This window comes from Aristolochia californica, unplaced genomic scaffold (genome assembly GCF_029961685.1).
Source record: "Aristolochia californica isolate CCGP_79_NKW_82.1479 unplaced genomic scaffold, dmAriCali1.0.hap1 SCAF_7, whole genome shotgun sequence".
NCBI classification, from domain to species: Eukaryota; Viridiplantae; Streptophyta; class Magnoliopsida; order Piperales; family Aristolochiaceae; genus Aristolochia; species Aristolochia californica.
Window position 1 is genome coordinate 39,664,703 of NW_027182268.1, and position 18,323 is coordinate 39,683,025.

General features: G+C 37.5%; 2 protein-coding genes across 2 annotated transcripts; both read right to left on the reverse strand.

Annotated features, from left to right (window-relative positions):
* Positions 1–147: 147 nt before the first annotated feature.
* On the reverse strand, positions 148–8,922 carry LOC137936027 (uncharacterized). The gene is made up of 2 exons (XM_068780520.1): positions 7,872–8,922; positions 148–386 (listed from the first exon to the last, which is right to left on the reverse strand). Exon 1 carries the CDS (start codon positions 8,695–8,697, stop codon positions 7,876–7,878), a length of 822 nt encoding a protein of 273 aa, XP_068636621.1. The 5' UTR covers positions 8,698–8,922; the 3' UTR covers positions 148–386; positions 7,872–7,875.
* A 371-nt stretch (positions 8,923–9,293) lies between these two features.
* On the reverse strand, positions 9,294–15,768 carry LOC137936699 (uncharacterized). The gene is made up of 5 exons (XM_068781531.1): positions 15,167–15,768; positions 10,882–10,967; positions 10,479–10,781; positions 10,306–10,389; positions 9,294–9,939 (listed from the first exon to the last, which is right to left on the reverse strand). The coding sequence occupies exons 1-5, from the start codon at positions 15,545–15,547 to the stop codon at positions 9,486–9,488; spliced, it is 1,308 nt and encodes a 435-aa protein (XP_068637632.1). The 5' UTR covers positions 15,548–15,768; the 3' UTR covers positions 9,294–9,485.
* Positions 15,769–18,323: the final 2,555 nt, after the last annotated feature.

The window sequence follows — 18,323 nt, forward strand, 5'->3', positions numbered from 1 at the left end:
GTGCATTATTTCCATTGCAATTACTAGGGAGTCATTCCCCTTTGCCTACGATGGTGTTTAAACCTACTGCAGGAGGGCAGTCTCCACCATGACAGGTGCGGGAGAACGTTTCTGCAAACAAAGACCGTTTCTTTCGACAGATGCCAATAAGTTTAAACACTGGAGACATCAATAAAGTGATAAAGAAAGCTGTTAGTAACACAAGTTTCATTATAACAACCTTCAATCTCACGTCCTAGGCTCTACATTCAATACATAGTTTTCAAGGATCCTTAGCAAGCCGAAAAAGATGTCTTCACAGTAAAACTGCTTTTTTCTCAAAAATATGGGCAAATTGCTCTTGCAGTAGTCGAAGACCTGATGACACTCCAATACTCCAGGCAAACCTGGCCATGGACGAAAAAATTCTATTCCATAAGAAGAAGGATAGTGCACAACTTTTAAATAAACAAGAAGCCAAAGAAAATGACGCTTCTATAAGAACACTAACTTACATTCATAAACTGTGGCTAGAAGGTGAACCGTTTTTCTAGCTCTTAAGAGAACGAATTCTAAAATCTTCTAAAATCACAACCTATCAGGTGTTAAAATAAGACCAAAACAAATGAAAAATTTGAGAAAACACAAGTAAATTTTCAACACTAGGAATTCACGGAGACGAAACTGATTTTTTGAATAAAATGATAATACATTATTAGTAGCCAACATGTACTAAATTGTCTTGATCAGGACTTAGATTGAGTTAAAGTTAAATGCTTCACATCTAGAACATCTATAATATAATCAAACAGGAATCTAGCGCTATTTCTTACTTCTGCCTTTAAGTTCAGAAATTTTCAATTGAAGACTGACTCCAGCAGGTACTGAAATAACTCCACGTACCCAGTACCAAGGAGGAACAAGTTTAGAGAATTAACAAGTTCTATCGAGGAACAAAAACTTCATGAAATATTCAGCCAAGCTGGCAAACTTAACACCAAGAATGATGCGTACAAGGAAAGCATTCAGCATTATAGGATAGTTAACTCAAGAGACCACTTTCAGAAATAAAATAAAAAAAATTGAATGAGTTAGAATGAGTTTGCTTCACAAGGACATGACAAACCTCAAGATGTAATAAATAATATCACACAGCCTACTCCAAAGAAAAATTGGCCTTTAAGTCAAAATCAACTTAGTCATTGAGATTCTAGTGAAGGCAACTTTCCCTAAAACCAGGAGATTATTGTAAGGTGAATAGAGGTTATCTTCCAGACCTCTAGTCAAACAATGCCTATGAATCATTTGTTTTTTTGCAGAAGCCTATGCATATGAAAATAGATATATGAACATAAAAAATAAATAAACGAATAAATAATTAACAGCGCTAACTGAATGGGAAAAAACAAAGAGGATACCAATTAACAATGTCAGAAGAGTGACAATAATTAGTACAGCCAAAAAGCTTTAGAAAAAAAAAACTAATAGAGAACTTCATTCACTTTGTGACGAATTTTATGTTGGATAGAAACACTTTTTTAAAATGAATAAAATAAAATAAAATAATAATTCTTGAATTGAAAAGAATCTAAGCAGTTATAATAAAAAAATCGTCAAATTTAATTACACAATGATTTCTTTTAGGAACTCGATGAATATTCAATACAAGCAACATGAACCAAGGATAAATAAAGTTCAAAGCACAAAACTGAATCACAAATCAACCATGTTGAGCTTGTTGATGATGGTATTTTTTGCCGTAGTGGCACAACAACATTTTTTTTTCATTATTTTGAGGTCATTTCTAGCATGAGATAGACAGAATGTCAGACCAGAAGCAATTGGTCACCTGAATTGATCCATAAATAAGCTTTAGAAAAAAAAAACTAATAGAGAACTTCATTCACTTTGTGACGAATTTTATGTTGGATAGAAACACTTTTTTAAAATGAATAAAATAAAATAAAATAATAATTCTTGAATTGAAAAGAATCTAAGCAGTTATAATAAAAAAATCGTCAAATTTAATTACACAATGATTTCTTTTAGGAACTCGATGAATATTCAATACAAGCAACATGAACCAAGGATAAATAGAGTTCAAAGCACAAAACTGAATCACAAATCAACCATGTTGAGCTTGTTGATGATGGTATTTTTTGCCGTAGTGGCACAACAACATTTTTTTTTAATTATTTTGAGGTCATTTCTAGCATGAGATAGACAGAATGTCAGACCAGAAGCAATTGGTCACCTGAATTGATCCATAAATAAGCTGATTAATTGGCAAATAGAGGACTTTACCGATGCTTTTCATTAAATATTATATAAAAGAGAGGAGAGCCTTGCAATTTTTTATTACACCCAAAACAGGTAGTAGGGTGAGGATGACATGGATGGATGTGTTGAAGAAAAGTTGGAAGCATAATTTAACAGTAGAGATGAATAAGGATCAAGCATAAAAGATGAGGATACATGTAATGACTCAAAAACAAGGTTTCTCAACCTGGAACCTGGAAATAATTAAGGCACCTGAAAACCTGGATCAGGTCGCACAAGCCAGGTTGTGGTGCCTTAGTTGGGACAGATCACCTGAGTACAGGAGCTACACTCCAGGCAGGTCGGGAGAGACTTAGCCAGAATAGAAGGGGCAAGCCTGACCTTCAGACTGGATCTGCCCATTCCCAAAACTGAGTCAAAACTACCGAGTCGTGGATCGACTCAACAGGTTGGGAAACCATGTGTCAACATGGTTTGTATGAAGCCAAACTTATTATGGCAACAATGGTAATCGGCTGCTTGGATGCTACTGCTGGTGAGAGAGATAATCTGCTGCAAAAGGGCCTAAGAGCAGATGCTGCTGCGCAGATACCATGATAAAAACCAAGAAATTAGAGAAATTTTGAGTTAGAAGAGGAGAAGAAGGGGGGAAGAGAATTGAGAGAAGCAGTAGTGGAGGCTGCATGATTAGTCTCTGAAATCAAGATTAATCCTCTTTATAACGTCTTTAAGTGAAATCAAGATGAAAGGACAAGAATGCCCCTCAAGTACAACTCTCCATATCTCTCTCTATACAACCTAGACTTTCACACAAATTGAAACCTAGGCACATAACATAAATGGCTACCTATCTGATAGATTATGACACTTATCATATATGAAAATGACCAAATACCCCTCCTTATGTAATTTAACAGAGTTAAGTAATTCTCTTTTTCATTTTTCTTATTCATTCTATTTCTCAAATGGAAGAGGTCTTGGACTTCACAGACACCAGGATAATCACCTGCTCTCACACTCCTAAATTGGTTTATGCTTTTGAACACAACCTCACAAGGAGGGTACTACACTGAGGGAGCTCACAGTTCAACAACTATGATCTGTTTTATTACTTCATGTAGGTTCGTTTTCCTATTGAACTTGTATCATTTGTTTCATATGTGGAGGGACCCTCCTGATTGTGTTTTTTTGGAACACCTCATGTAACATCTTTCTCTCTCTATAAAGCTCTGACATCACTTTTAAAAAAAGGCAATAAGTCTTTGCGAGTATGATGAAACAAACACTTAAAGAAGGCCCGCACACATCAGAGGACAGAAGCATGTAAAATGGCAATAGCATTGGATTCTTTTGAAGACAATTGGGAGAAGGATAGACCTCAAGTATTCAAAAAATTAAAAGAAATGCTTGAAATGAGACAAACAGGCTTCTTTAAAAAGGAACTGCAGGTACCAAATAGATCCTGGACACATTTGACCGCATGAAGACATGCCTTGAGGAAGACTCTATAGAAAGAGTATAAAGAGGTATCTCTTCTAAGACACAACATGAGCTAGCAAAACAAGTTGAAGATTCAAACCAGTTAATCTTGATTAAGCAGTTTGTGGCAGGGGAAAATCAACAAATTACAAAAAAAAAAAAAAAACAATAACATTACAATATAAAATAGGAGACTTATCCTAACTAAATTGGAAACTGACCATGCAATGTTTGAATTACATATGTTGTTGCTTAAGGAACTGTCATGTCTTTAAAGTTGAATGAAAGGTATGAGACATCCCAGAGATACATGTACTTTCTTTCAAAAATGGCAACAAAAATTTACTATTGAAACACAATACCAAGTGGATCAAATTAGTAAATAAATCTTGACCAGAATTCACCATCCTCATAGAAACATTCACGCATTCCAAAGAACTTTATCGAGCCACGGTAAAAATCAAAAAGCAAGGTCACATGGATGACAATACCAACAAAATCAAATTTTCATACACATGAATATTGTCTCCTATCTCTTTCTTCTTACTTTTTCAACCTAAAATTAGATACATGTATGACACTGCCCTAGATAATGCTGTTTAAGTTCAGAGCACCATGCACTAGCTCTGTAAGAACCAGCAGAACAGGAAAATTGAACTGAGTTAAACCAGAACCAGTACTCTAGGCAGTCCCTGTAGGGAGAAACCAGAGTTCAATAGAAACTAAGCAGCTGGCAAGTTCCATGTGGTATATGTTATCCAAGCATATAATCAGATAATTGCAGACTAATAAAGCACTTCTTAATCTACCCTCCATCCACCTTTTTCTGCATTTTCGATTGAGAAGGCAGAAATCTCCTCTAGCTATTACCATGACAGAAACTTTCTTTTAACTTCATTTGCACAAACTATCTACTTCCTTTCGTAACAATGCACAACAGACCTATTTACCTCTCATCTTCATGCTCCTACAATTTGCAGGTTCCATATCACTTCCATCTAACTGTCATACATCTTTTTTTACTTTTTTGCAAAGAAATGTCATGAATATCTTCATCCATCTCTTCAAAAAATATTTAGGCTATTAAAGATCTATCATGATGAATATAGAGATGAAGACATGGTAGAATAAGTATAAGACTACCAATAATTCCTTGACTAAAATCTAAATCTGTCGAAACTATTTCCGGAGTTCACTATTCCAGCTTTGCTGTATTTTAATTTCTCACCAGACTTTCCACTTTTTTCTTTCAATTTTCCCATTACCCACCTTCAGTGCTGGCTTTGTCCTCTCCCCTCAACTTCCCTTGCTGACATTTCCAATCTCCTACCTAAATCTTCCAAACTGCACACTCATAGGTTTCCAAATCCATATTTTCTCTCATTTAAAAATAAAAATTAAAAAATCCCTAATTTCTCTGTCTTCACCAAATAAACCTTCTTGGTGATATATCTGGCTAAAATGATGAATGAAGCATGTTGAAGTTGGTTGAACAGGAACAAAACTCATCAGTTCCACTGTCATTCCAGTTCTTGCAACATTGCCTTTTGTTACTGCCACTGGTTTCAAATAATGGGGGGCAAAGGGGTAATTAGATAGAAACACAAACATCAGCATCACTAACAAATAGGGATGGCAACAGGGCCAGTTCAATGGGGAATCTGCCCCAACCCAACCCACTTGAGACAGGGATAGGTTACTTCTTTTACCCCACAGAGCAGGGATGGATTTCCTCTAAAAAACGTGTGGGAGGGTCGGTTCAAGAACGGGATCAGCCCTAAAAACCTTAACTGACCCAGGATATGTGTAATCATATGTTTTAGTTTACTACAATGCCCCTTGTTATACTTTATATGACGGAATAAAGAGGTAAACAAATAGGGGGTAGCACAGGGTTTGTAGAGATAGGTACGGGATAGGCTGGCCAGACAGAGAAGAGATTGGAAATCCAATCCCATCACAGGTTTTCCAAGGGACAGATTTGCCAGGTGGGTTGGCAGGTCGGGATTGGTGTTAGGTTTCCCCTAATCCAACCCTGATCCTCCTAGTAATAATATGGAATCGCCATGGGTCAGCCCAAAACCCAATGTTATCTCACCAACATACCCTACAAAAACCCATGACAGGGGTTGGATTTCCAACCCTGTCCCTGCCCCGCCACCCATTCCACCCCATCTCCCTGAACTCTATCAGATCCCTACAAAGCCCACTTTCTCTCTTCTTTATTTTTCTCTTTTACTTTATCATTTAAAGTAACATAAGGAGTTTTATTCTAAACTGCTTACACATATACCAGTTCAGGTCAGGTCAGGTTTTTAGGGCTAAACGCATCCCCAACCTAACCCCACATGAATTTTTCAAGAGAAACCCATCCTTGCCCCATAGAGTAAAATAACTAACTCATCCCTGCCCGAACAATTGTTATAAAACATGGACAAACATTGTTTAAGAAATTTGGATGGTATCTTTCATTCTGCACTAAGATAGACCCCTAACATAAGTGCCAAAAATGAAAAAAAAAAAACATTTTTTTCTAATTTTCAGTACAAAAAAAGACAACTGCCCTGACACAACTCAATGCATAATTCACATGTTGGTCAATACTTGAGGGTTTTGAGAACTGCCACAGTGACATAATACTGAATACAGCAAACATTGGGGATGGTTCAAATAAATCCATCTTGTTTTACATAAAAGGAAAACAATCTAATACTCAAGATATTACAAGAAGTTCATGCATACATTCTCCAACTAGAGATAACATGTTACATTAAAAAAAGCTAAAACCAGAGAAATTGAACTATACACGAGTTTCCTAGCTCAACACTCAGAAACCAAACCTTGTCTGAAGTGAACTTTAACCCTTTTTCTGAACCCTCTTGCTTTGAAACATAACCCTCATCAAGCAATTTTTTCAAAGTTCCTATGCCTGGTGGCTTTGAAGACCAACTCCTATGTCAACAAAAAGAGAACATAGCCATTCAACCAGGGGCTCAACCAAATGACCCTGACTGAGTTCACAGTTTCAGAACAATGATGGTTTGACTAAAACCCTCAAGGATATTAATAATAAGACTTCAGTGTGAGCCTTAAAAATCAAAAAAATATGAATGTCCGTTTTGCATTTTCAAACACCAAGTTTACTTGAATAATCATATTCTAATGGCCCAAAAGCTACATGATACCGTGTAGTCTGTCACCTTGTTGATTGTTGGTCTCGCATATCATACCTTACATCCTAAGCTAGTAAAAAGAGCATTTTACTTTCCATTGTTTTATTTGGCAGCCAAATTTGCATCAGAGGTCTCACCCAGATCAATGAGAATACAAGAACTTCATAGAATATGGAGTACATAAAAATTTTTTGGGGGTGGATTCCTTGATGCAATGTCCAAGGTTCAAGTCTCACACATGTTTAGTTCAAAAAAATAAAAAATAAAATCCCATGCATGTTTGGTGTATCCTTGTAACCAATATCCAAAAAAGGAATCATATACAGACATGGTTGAGTGAACACATCGTGGTAAATCTCAAGATTAGGATGGCAATTATGTGCAGTTCGAATAGAAGAAAAGAGCCACCAAGACATAAACCCTGGACTATTAAAGGTCAAGTGGGGTCTTCAAACAGAATAAATATTGGAAGTGTCTCCAAATTATGTCTTCCATTTAAACACACGGTTTTTGACATAAGATAAGTGATGTCTTTACAAAGAACATTATAAAAAACAAAAGAAGCAATTGCCTGGACATGGTCTTGCCAAAGAAAAGAGGCATCACCTTTTCACACATAAGCCAAAAACTATAAATAGATGCTTCGGGCTGACTCCAGAAATTCAAAATACACGTTCCGTTTTTTGTAATGCTAAACTAAAATAATGTAAGATGTATGTTTAAAATATCAATATTTATATGCTATCAGACAGTTGCTTGCTCCGTCTACAACTCAGATGTGCTTCTGAACCAGAAGCGAGATAATTAAACAGTAGTTTAGTGTGGTTAAGACATCAGTGAATACCAAGCTCATAACTGACCAACCTACAGCATATTGAATATCAGAAAATTGGATGAAACCAAAAAGACTGATCCAAAAGTCTCATTGAAATTTTGTTCGAAAAGACAGCGAGGACTTACCTAATTATTGCTGTTGATTTTGAGGAGGTTGTTGCTGGTTTGGTGGAGGCATTCCAGGTCGAGGAGGGCCAAAAACGGGAACAGCGCCGCCAGGCGGAGGAGGCATGCCTGGTCTTGGTGGTGGAGGGGCTACCATCCCTGGCCTGGGCGGAGGAGGAGGACCCCGCATCATTCCAGGAGGCGGGACCATTGGCCTCTGGCCGAATTGTGGTGGTGGATAAGGCCCCGGTGGAGCTCCTCCTGGTCTCACAGAGAACTGCCCAGGTCCCGGAGGAGGCGGGCCTCGTGACATCGGAGATGGGAATGGAGGCATCTGCCCGGGTGGGCGCATGTTGGGTGGGTAGGTCACCGGCGGCGCAGAGAGCTGAGCGACCGGCGGGCGCATGGTCTGAGGTTGCATCATGCCTGGAGCAGGTCCTCCAATACCACGGACAGGACCCGCAAGACCGGGCTGAGCCTGGACAAACGGTGCAGTCGGGATACCCCTGCCGCCCGCCCGACCAATGCCGGGCCCAGCAACGGCAGCGGCGGACACAGCCTTAGCACGCGATTCCTCTGGCGGAGGTGGGCCCTCGACGGTCATGGAGACGACTTCCTCCCCACGAAGGAGTAGGAGACCGAGGGTGCGGCGATCCTCGCGCTCTTCACCCTTTTTAGCGCCCTTGGCGGGTGGCAGGCGGCGAAACTCCTCGCAATCACCAAGAACTAGATTCATGTGACGATCGAACGCCATGAACTTCCCAACGAGTTGTCGCCCATCCTGGATAGTCACCCGCATGCGGTAGTTTATGTACTGAAGCATTTTCGAACTCTTTGACAACGACATTTTGGATCCTGCTCCTCTTTTCTCTCCCCTTCGATAAGTGATCTGTTAAGGTTTTTTTCCTGGGTCGGAGAGCGGAGAAAGGAAAAGAGAAAGAAGGAATGGTGGTGAAAGGGAGTAGATTTGAGGAAGGGAGACGCGGGAAATGAGCCGAGCTAGGGTTTAGGGAAGGGGGGTTTCGGAATCAGAGGCGGGAGAAATCTCAAAGAAAGGCCAAATAATAGTGAAGTTATTTTTTTATATAGCAATAATAATAATAGTAACAATCAATTGAAATAAAATAAAATTCCGAAGGTACTAAAATTAGGGTCATCAAAATTATTGAAAAAAATCGTTGTCCTTCGATATAAATAAGCGCGCCATCGCCAGAACCCCTGTTTCCTGATTTTATCGGAGCTCACCCAACACATCGTCCAATGCCATTGTCACGTTCACGGGAGCGGCAATTACAGAGATAGGTGTCCTCATCATGCCTGATTTGGCATCGTTTCTCTCTACATTATTAATTTCCCTTTTTTTTTTATATAATTCTGGCGTCTTTCAGATGAACATTGCCTGGGTCCTCATTCGGATGAACCATTAAAACACCATTTGGAATTTTTTCCAGTTGTCTTATACTTTTCATTCTACTTTCAAATATGTCTCTGTCTATTAAAACAACATTTCAGGTTCAGAGATTCCCCAACAAATAATTCCAAACCCCCAAAAGTAAAGACACCAAATGAAACAGAGACACAAATAGCTACCAAGTATACAATATGTGAGCCCAAGTTGATAGATTACTGTAAATTTCATCTTAACTGCCTATAACAGCTATAAGCAACAGCAATTGAAGCAATGGCTCCAACAACAGCAAGAGCAGAATACGTATCCTCACGCTCCCAGTTCTCAAACCATGTTGGCATCGTGCATACTTTGCGAGTGCCACTAGCCCCAACTTTCCCACTGAGTTTGCTTTCTTTACTGTTGCCGTTCGTTTCACTGGTTTTGCTTTTCGTCTCTTCACTCACATCATCTCCTTCGGTTTGCACCCCAGGGTTGGGCGTCTGGTTTTGGCAACAAGAAGAACCTTCATTTCCCTGGCAGCAACCGACCGTCTTGGATACAATTTTGTCACCCCCATTACCAACTTCAGCTGAACGGATGGATTCTCTTGTTGTTTCCTCCAATCCATTTTCAACTCTTAATTTGATCCTCCGTTCTTGGGTTTTCTTCTGTTCATCTTCTGATAAACCCATCTGACCCCTGCCATTTGATCGATTTGAATATCCATAGACAAGTTCAGGAGAAGCAAAAAGCAAAATATAACATTGTATGGTAGTGTTGTCTAAATTTTGGATGGTCTCAAGAGATAACATTGTATGCTCTTTGTTAATCAAACAAAAATTATGTACTGTCTAGAGAGAAAGAGAGAGAGAGAGAGAGAGAGAGAGAGAGAGAGAGAGAGAGAGATTCTTTATAAATAAAATGAATTTAGTGTTTCTATTTGAAGAGCATCATCATCTTATCTTTCAACCATTCCCTAAAACCAACAAAAGAAACAAGAGCAGAAATATAAAAAAAAAAAAAATGGATTTGTAGGCACTGGAATAACAAATGCAGAGCAAATACCTCCAAAGCTGGTCAACTATTTCTCCTTTCCCTATGTGCTGCTCCAGCAATAGCAAGACATCATCTGGAGAAACATAGCCATACCTACCATAAAACAAGTATCAGATGCATCTTTAGTTGTTAACCCGATTCTTATTTGGAAAAACTTATCAGGACAAGATAGTTTCACTGACCAGTGACCTGTCACTTTCCCATTATGAGGCCCAAATATAATAACATTGCCTGCATACTTGTGCCCTCCAAAGTGAGAGCAAGGGCTAACAGACACTTGACCTTGAAGACTATGTGCATCTATCTCATCTTTGAATTTTGTGACCAATGCAGGTCCACAAATGCCACATCTCTTATCTCTGCTTCCATGACAACACACAAACACATACCAACCTGCCAATGGTTCAGGCGTTCCTGGAAGCCATTCGTTGTCCTTAACAAGAACTTCTTCAACAAAAGTTTCCACATCAAAATGGGTCAATCGCCTGCAATCCCCTTGCATAATATTATCCTCATGATTAATTAAAAAATAGCATACATATTAAACAAGAATCACTGAGTTAAAATTATAATATGTAAAATTACCTGTATCTAATCATTTCAGGAAAGATTAATATATCGCCATTTGAAGTTTCGCTTCCATCATTTCCCTCACATATTGTCAGGCGAGTCTGCAGGAAAATGATTCAGATGAAGAGAGGTAAAAACTAAGCCAAATTAAAATGGAAAATCCACCTATAGCAGAAGGTGAGAAAGCAAACAATAAAAGAACAAAAAAAAGAGACCAAAAAGATGATCAGAAAGGCACAAATAATGGAAAATATTGCTAAAATCACAAAGAGTGACAGGCATAGCACAAGCTAGAACGGACAGCCACAGCATCATTTTCTGTTAACTACATTTATATCTATTTCAAGGGATAGTTCAACACAAGAAAAATAGTTCAAACACAGACTCCTGCACCTCTTCCTCGTATTCACTACTGCTATAAAACTTTAAAATCATCGAAAAGAGTAATGAATGCTAAAATTAACCTAAAAAAATCTTAAAAACTCTACTTTAATAATTTATTTTTTTCCCCTTCTTGATAGTGAAAATATTTATAAAATGACTCTGTTAAAAATACAGGACCTGAAACTCAGCTATTCATGGCAATCCCGTCCCAGTTAAAGATAAGGCCACCTACACTGCAGCACATAATAATAAACCACACCTCAAGGAAAAAAATTTAAAAACATTAATCACCATTTTACATTAAACAGAAAAACCGTTGAACCTAAGCCATGGCTTGAAGTTGTAAATCACTATAATTTCCATGTTTAAAACAAACTAAGATGGCATCAACTTCCAACTTAAATTAATGGAATTGCGATCAAGTTGTTCAAGATGATGACACCAACTTCCGCGGATGACACAGGATGATATCCCAAAAACCCTAAACACAATGAGCCCAAAGTTACTATGGGCTTGTGTTTTGAAGGCTTCCTGCATAACCTTGTAAAATTCTTGCCTGGGAAATAAATAAAGCCAAAACTAGATACTTCAAGAAAAACAATTTCAAAAAGAAGCATTATTATGTAAATTAACATATGCGTTTCTTGAAGTACAAGTGCCAGCTGACCAAAAGAAATCATTAAAAAACTAAAAGTGGGAAGTATTATTTACGAGTTAATCTAAAATATCTTAGAAAATTGAGAGAATAAGCATCAACATAAAGATGCAGTTCTGAATGAATAAATTCATTTAGTGACACATTACATGAAATGATTTTTTCAGTGCTCAGACAAGAATGACAATGACATAAAAAAGTTAGCAGCGTCCCCCTACCAATTTAGGCATACATCTTGTCACACACATCCAAAAAAACTCTTGAAGCTGATGAAGAGGAATCCAAGAAGCTTTAAAACATTCAAAGTTGCTGCATGAGTTTTATCTGGCCGCATATTCATATAATTGCTTTTTTTTTCTGGCCACTTTAAAACGTTACAGTTAAACAGCATACAGCCACAATAGGATAAAACATGTCCCAAAGACTTTTTCAAAAAAAAAAAAAAAATCTCAAACAAAGGCTAGTGTTATCCAATGAACAAATTGTTTCGAATTAATAAATGAGCATTGGTCATCTGTAGCACATTGCCATCAAAATGGGTAATGCCCTATGAGCCTCAGTCAGGTGCTAGACAAATTACAAACCAAATAAGTAAAATAAAAATGTCTGAAATTAAGGTAGACAAAAAAAATTGCTGACAAAAACACTACAAAGACCAAAAAACATTGTGCAGAATCTACTCAGGCATAAGTTATCAACTTTCCGGATGGAATTGTTGGCGATGTCAACAAAATTAAGATTAAACCAAATTAATGATGTCCAACTTTTCTGATATCTTAAAAACTAAAATTCAAAGAACAGAAATAAAAGATATACCATTTCTTCAAAATGAGAACCAACTTCTTCTAGTAAACAAAAGCCATATATCATCTATACTATCCCCTGTTGGAAAAATTAGGGAACTCAAATTACCAGAACAAAAGTATCCACCACTCAAATAACTTCAATTTTATTGAAAGTAATGATCTTAGTCAAAAATAAATAATTCAACACTCTGATAATTTAAAGAATGTGCTAGTACCTTTTCTGATCACCATCTTCACCAAACACAAAATTTTACAAAGATAAAAAATATATCATATGTCAAAGAAGTAGGTTGATCCAAGACATGTAAGTTCGCTATCTTCAAAAGAGACACAACTACTTACTTGCATTAGATTTTTGTGACCTTTTACTAAGATGCAAGGGACTGTATATGACTTCAAATGTGGGCCTTTTTTAAAAAAATGCACGTTTTCATTCAAAATCAAAAGGCTAAAGAACAAAAGTAGGGAAAGGCTGAGCTGGGGGGCTCCTTACAATGAGAGATTGGAGGGACCCCCTTGCTTGGCAAGCGAGTCAGCCACAGAGTTAGCTGATCTAGGCATATTACTTCGATTACAAACAAACTTTGGGACTTTTTCTAGTTACCCAAACTGAAAAAACTGTTTTTTTTTTTATAAAAAACTGTTGGCGATGCCACAACAAAGATCATAAAAATTCATAGCAATTTGAAGACTTAAAACACTTCTTTTGAGAATTTTGGAGCTCAGAAGAGTTATGAGAGTGACAGAACTTCAAGAAGACTCACCTCATTTGATCACTGGTATCTCTGTCCCTTCTAAACCCTATCTATAGGAGTTCTTTTATTGTTATAGGTTGAGGAAACTGACTTGAACCAGCTTAATTCAGCCCACTTTGCATGCTTCACCCATGAGTTTGGCACATGTGTAGTCTGTTGGACATGGCACACGTGTTCATATGTAAACGTGCAGCACGATCATGTGGACACGCCCAGTGGCACACACAAATACACGTGCACACGAGCATGACATGCTTGCTTCTTAAGACAGGGTTGTAAAGCCCTATATCTCATAACTCATTCATGAATAGTTCCTCTTACAGTAAAGTAATTAAGAGATGAGGGATTCAGAAGCTTCACCATCTTTTAAAATTTTCAAAACAAGCAACATTAACAACATTAATGTTGTGTTTTTTAAAATATTTGAATAATGAGGATGGATAACTCCAAATTACCCTTGCACGTGGGACTTGCCCTTTATTAAGATGAAGGACTTCAACTCAATGGCACATGCATGAGTAAGTGTGCCAACCACACTTGTGTTAGCATATGCATAGGCTAACACATGTGCTGCCATGCAGGATGCATGCACATGCACCAAGTGCAAGCAGGTGACTACACAAGTATCTAGCTTAAACATGTGCTACATGTGTGAAGCACACAACCCAAACCGGGTAGATCAGCCCATTTTAGTCATCTTTTCCCATAAATTAGAGTGTTGTAAAAGCAAGGGTACAATGGGAGCAATCGATTGGCCAAGTCCGAAATGTTCCATTCCCAAAAAAAAATAGGCAGGCCCTACAAGTAGGTCTTAGAAGGGGGAAGATAAGGCATATGTCAACCAAGCATTTAACTTTCCCTCGAGACCCTCAAACTCTTCCCAAATCTCTCAAGCTCTCAGAAGCTTTTTCAATAAAGAAATTCACTTCTTCTAATTTTTCTATATTTTATTGTTTTTGTTGTAGCAATTCCATTGATTCTCTTAATGGAGTTAAAAAAAAAAGAATTTTTTTGATTCTCTTAAGTTTAAGCAGTAAAAACAAATGTATATTGGGAAGAGGTCATCACGGTCCAATGCACATAAGCAGGAGGCATATCTCTTCCAAGAAAAGTGAGAACACATGCCTCCGAGTGACCCACATCTCTGGCACTTCAGGTATTTCTTATCTTGGTTAGATTTTGTTTTTTCTGTAACAATGAATTTGTTGGAGTAATGGATAATCAGAACCCACAAAGGTATAAGTTATCTAATGTCCAGATAGAATTGATTAGATGCTGATATCCAACTCCGATATTACTCTTAAAAAACTCCACGATTTGAAGCACAGACATAAGATACATCCGTTTCTTCAAAACGATAACCTGCATCAGTTAATCACCTATACTATTTCCATTAACACAATAAATTAGACAAAGACCCCTAATCCCACAAAGTATAACACGTCGGGCGGCACCTGTCAACAGAAATTCCGTCGCAAAACTCTAAAAATTCGTACGCAATGACTTACATAAATAAAAGTTCAAAAAAGTGTAGTAGTATATTACTCCTTCCCTTTCTCTATCAAAACTTCAAAAGGCAAAAGACAATCTCAAAAAATTTCCTCAAGGTCCATAGAATTTGAAACTCGCAAAAAATCAAAACAAGAGAAACAAAATCTGATAATCACCCCCGAGATGATTAAAGTGAAATGGAAAAATACCTTTCTCTTCATGTCCCCTTTCCGAGCCAAGACGGCGGCGGACAAGAGCCTAGGCAAACGATCAAACTCAGCGGCCTCCACGTGCGCAGGCCATACCTGGGGATTCTTGTAGCACAAGAAGACATGCCTCTCGTATATCTGCACGGTGCCCGCGAGTACTTCCTGTCCGAACTCAGGTCGAGAGAACCCAAACTCGGCGTCACTGCTGCTCCCGCTGTCCCCACTGCCAAGAAGCCCATCGTTTTGGTAGCTCCCAGAAGCGCTACCGATCTGCACGCTAGTGTCGAGAAGATAGCCATCACCGTCTGTGGCCACGATTACCGGAGAAGAGGACGGGTTTATGAAGGACAGGGGATCGTCTCTGACGCCGCCACTCGCCATTGAAGACAAATACGAAAGAAACGAATAGGTTATCGGTTTGATTTTTGAAGGACAAAAGTCAGAGTAACAGAGCAGCACAGCCAAATACAGGAGCGCAGACTTCAATACCTTGAGGCGACTTGATATGATTCTGATCTCAGCAGAAAAAATGTAAAGATTTTAATTCCTAAACTAGTGGGCGACGAGCACATATATGAGACGCTAATGAGGATAGTCTTCCAGTGGTCAAAAAATGATTTTTTTGGCAACCCAATTATCTAATTCCGCTGTCTCACCGGTCGGATAAGAGAGTATTGACATCGTTTAAACTAGGACTCCGACGAATTATTTCCGGAGATGTTGGAAGACATCATCAATCAAAACGTGGCAATAATCCCTTGTATCTTAGAAAATTTATAATTAGATAGCTTTCTAATACAAAACTCTTAGGTGTTACATCTGCAAAGATAACCAAATCATCAATACAAGTAACATCATTTATTAAGAGTTAAGATAGCCATTGAAATTTTAAGCAATTAATTGCTTTATAAAATAATTACCAATTTAAATTGTGGTAAACCATATGTGTGTGTGTGGGGGCCAAATAAATAGTTACTTTTAATATTTTTATATAATTTTTTTTATTGAACCCTATTGTCGGTGTTACTTTGTCCATTATATTCAAATCACAAAACCGGGATTGGAAATTGATTTCTAGTTAGTTGCATAATGAAATATACATTAAAGAAGGCTATATTTTTTATAATTTTATATCTACTTTTATGTGTTTTATTCCAAATGGTTTATTGACACGTTTATTTATCAGAATAAATGATATGCAACATAGTAAAAAAATTAACTAAATATATATTATTAGTTAATCGTGCATTTTAATTTAAACAAAGACATATACTCAATGAATAAATTTAAATTATTATTATTTTACAACTTAGGATTTCATGATATATGATCAAAGTATAAGGGGATTAAGGGGAGAGAAGAAGAAAAATAGTTATTGAAATAAGGGGAGAACGAGGTAGAAGGTGGAGATTGAGGGTTGCGTTTAATGCAACAAACCCTCTATTGACCTTTACTAATAGATGTCAATAGTACATAAATTACAAGTACACCCTTCACCCTAAATAAAATGAATAAAAGACAAAGAACATAAGATATTTACAACAATGCCACCTAAGCTCGTCTACGACTTTCAACACCCCCTCTCAAACTGGTGGTGTAAAACATCGTATAACCCTGGTACATGCAGTAGAGAGAATTACTAAGTTGATTGACTTCGTGAACATATTAGCAAGTTGTCTATGAATTGAGACATGTTTAAGACTTATGATCCTTGCTTGCAACTTTTCTCTCACAAAATGACAGTCCACCTCAATGTGCTTAGTTATCTCATAAAATACTGGGTTGGAGGCAATGTAGATTGGTGTTTGGTTATCACAATAAAGTTCCATAGGACCTTCTTTGTAGAATCCCAATTCAACTAGAATAGATTTAATCCATAAAAGTTCACTTACTGCATATGCCATGGCTTTTTATTATGCTTATGCACTGGACCTTGTAACCATATTTTGTTTTTTACTCCATGTAACAAGGTTACCTCCAACTATAATACAATATCCTGGAGAAATTTTTTTATCATTTGGTAATCCAGTCCAATTCACATCGATAAATTTTTCAATATTAAGATGATCACGACACTTATATAAGAGCCCTTGTCCTGCTGCCTTTTTCAAGTACCTGAGAATCCCCTCCATTGTCTGCCAATGAGACATTAGACGTTTGTTCATATACTAACTGACCACACTGAGTGCAAATGAAATATTTGTTCAGTCATAGTGAGATAGATAAGTTTGTCAACTAACCTATAGTACTTTCCAACATTCACTTATTTTCCCAAACCAACCCATAGTTTTGTATTTGTTTCCGTGGGGGTGTTAGTAAGGCGAGATCCCATCATTCCATTTTTTTCAAGTAAAACACATACTTCCTCTATGATAAATTAATACCATGCTTGGATTGAAGTACCTCGATATTGAATAAATACTTATGAAGTCCCAAGTTTTTCGTCTTGAATTTATTGCATATCTTAATTTTTACTTGATTGATGCTATCAGAATCACTACTCGTCAAAATAATATCATCCACATATACAACAAGTGCTACAACTCCTTTCTCGGTATGCTCGACAAGTACAAAATAGTCCATAAAGAACCTTGTAAACCTAAATTGAATCGCCGTTGACTAAACTTGTCAAACCAGGCCCACAGAGATTATTTCATATCATATAATGATTTTGTAAGACGACACACCAACTCTTCCTCAACCACATATCTAGGTGGTTGCTGCGTATAAATTTCCTCATTAATATTGCCATTAAGAAAACCATTTTTTACATTTGGTTGAAAGATAGGCTATCGAGAATTAGCAGACATAGATAATAAGAGACGCACAAAGTTGAGCTTGGTGGCTGGGAAAAATATTTATTCATAATCAATCCCATAACATTGGGTATAGTCTTTAGCCACAAGTTTAGCTTTAAGGCGGGCCACTGTGCCATCTAGATTTTGTTTTACAGTGAAAACCCACTTACAACCTACGGATTTTTTCCAAATGGTAAGGAAACAATGCGCCATGTTTGATTCTTGTAGAGAGCTGCCATTTTTTTGTTCATGGCTGTTTTCCATCCCGGATTCTAAAGAGCCTCCTGACAAGATTGAGGAATAGTAACACAAGAAATGGAGATAAGAATCTTACAGCAAGATGGTGATAACTAATGAGT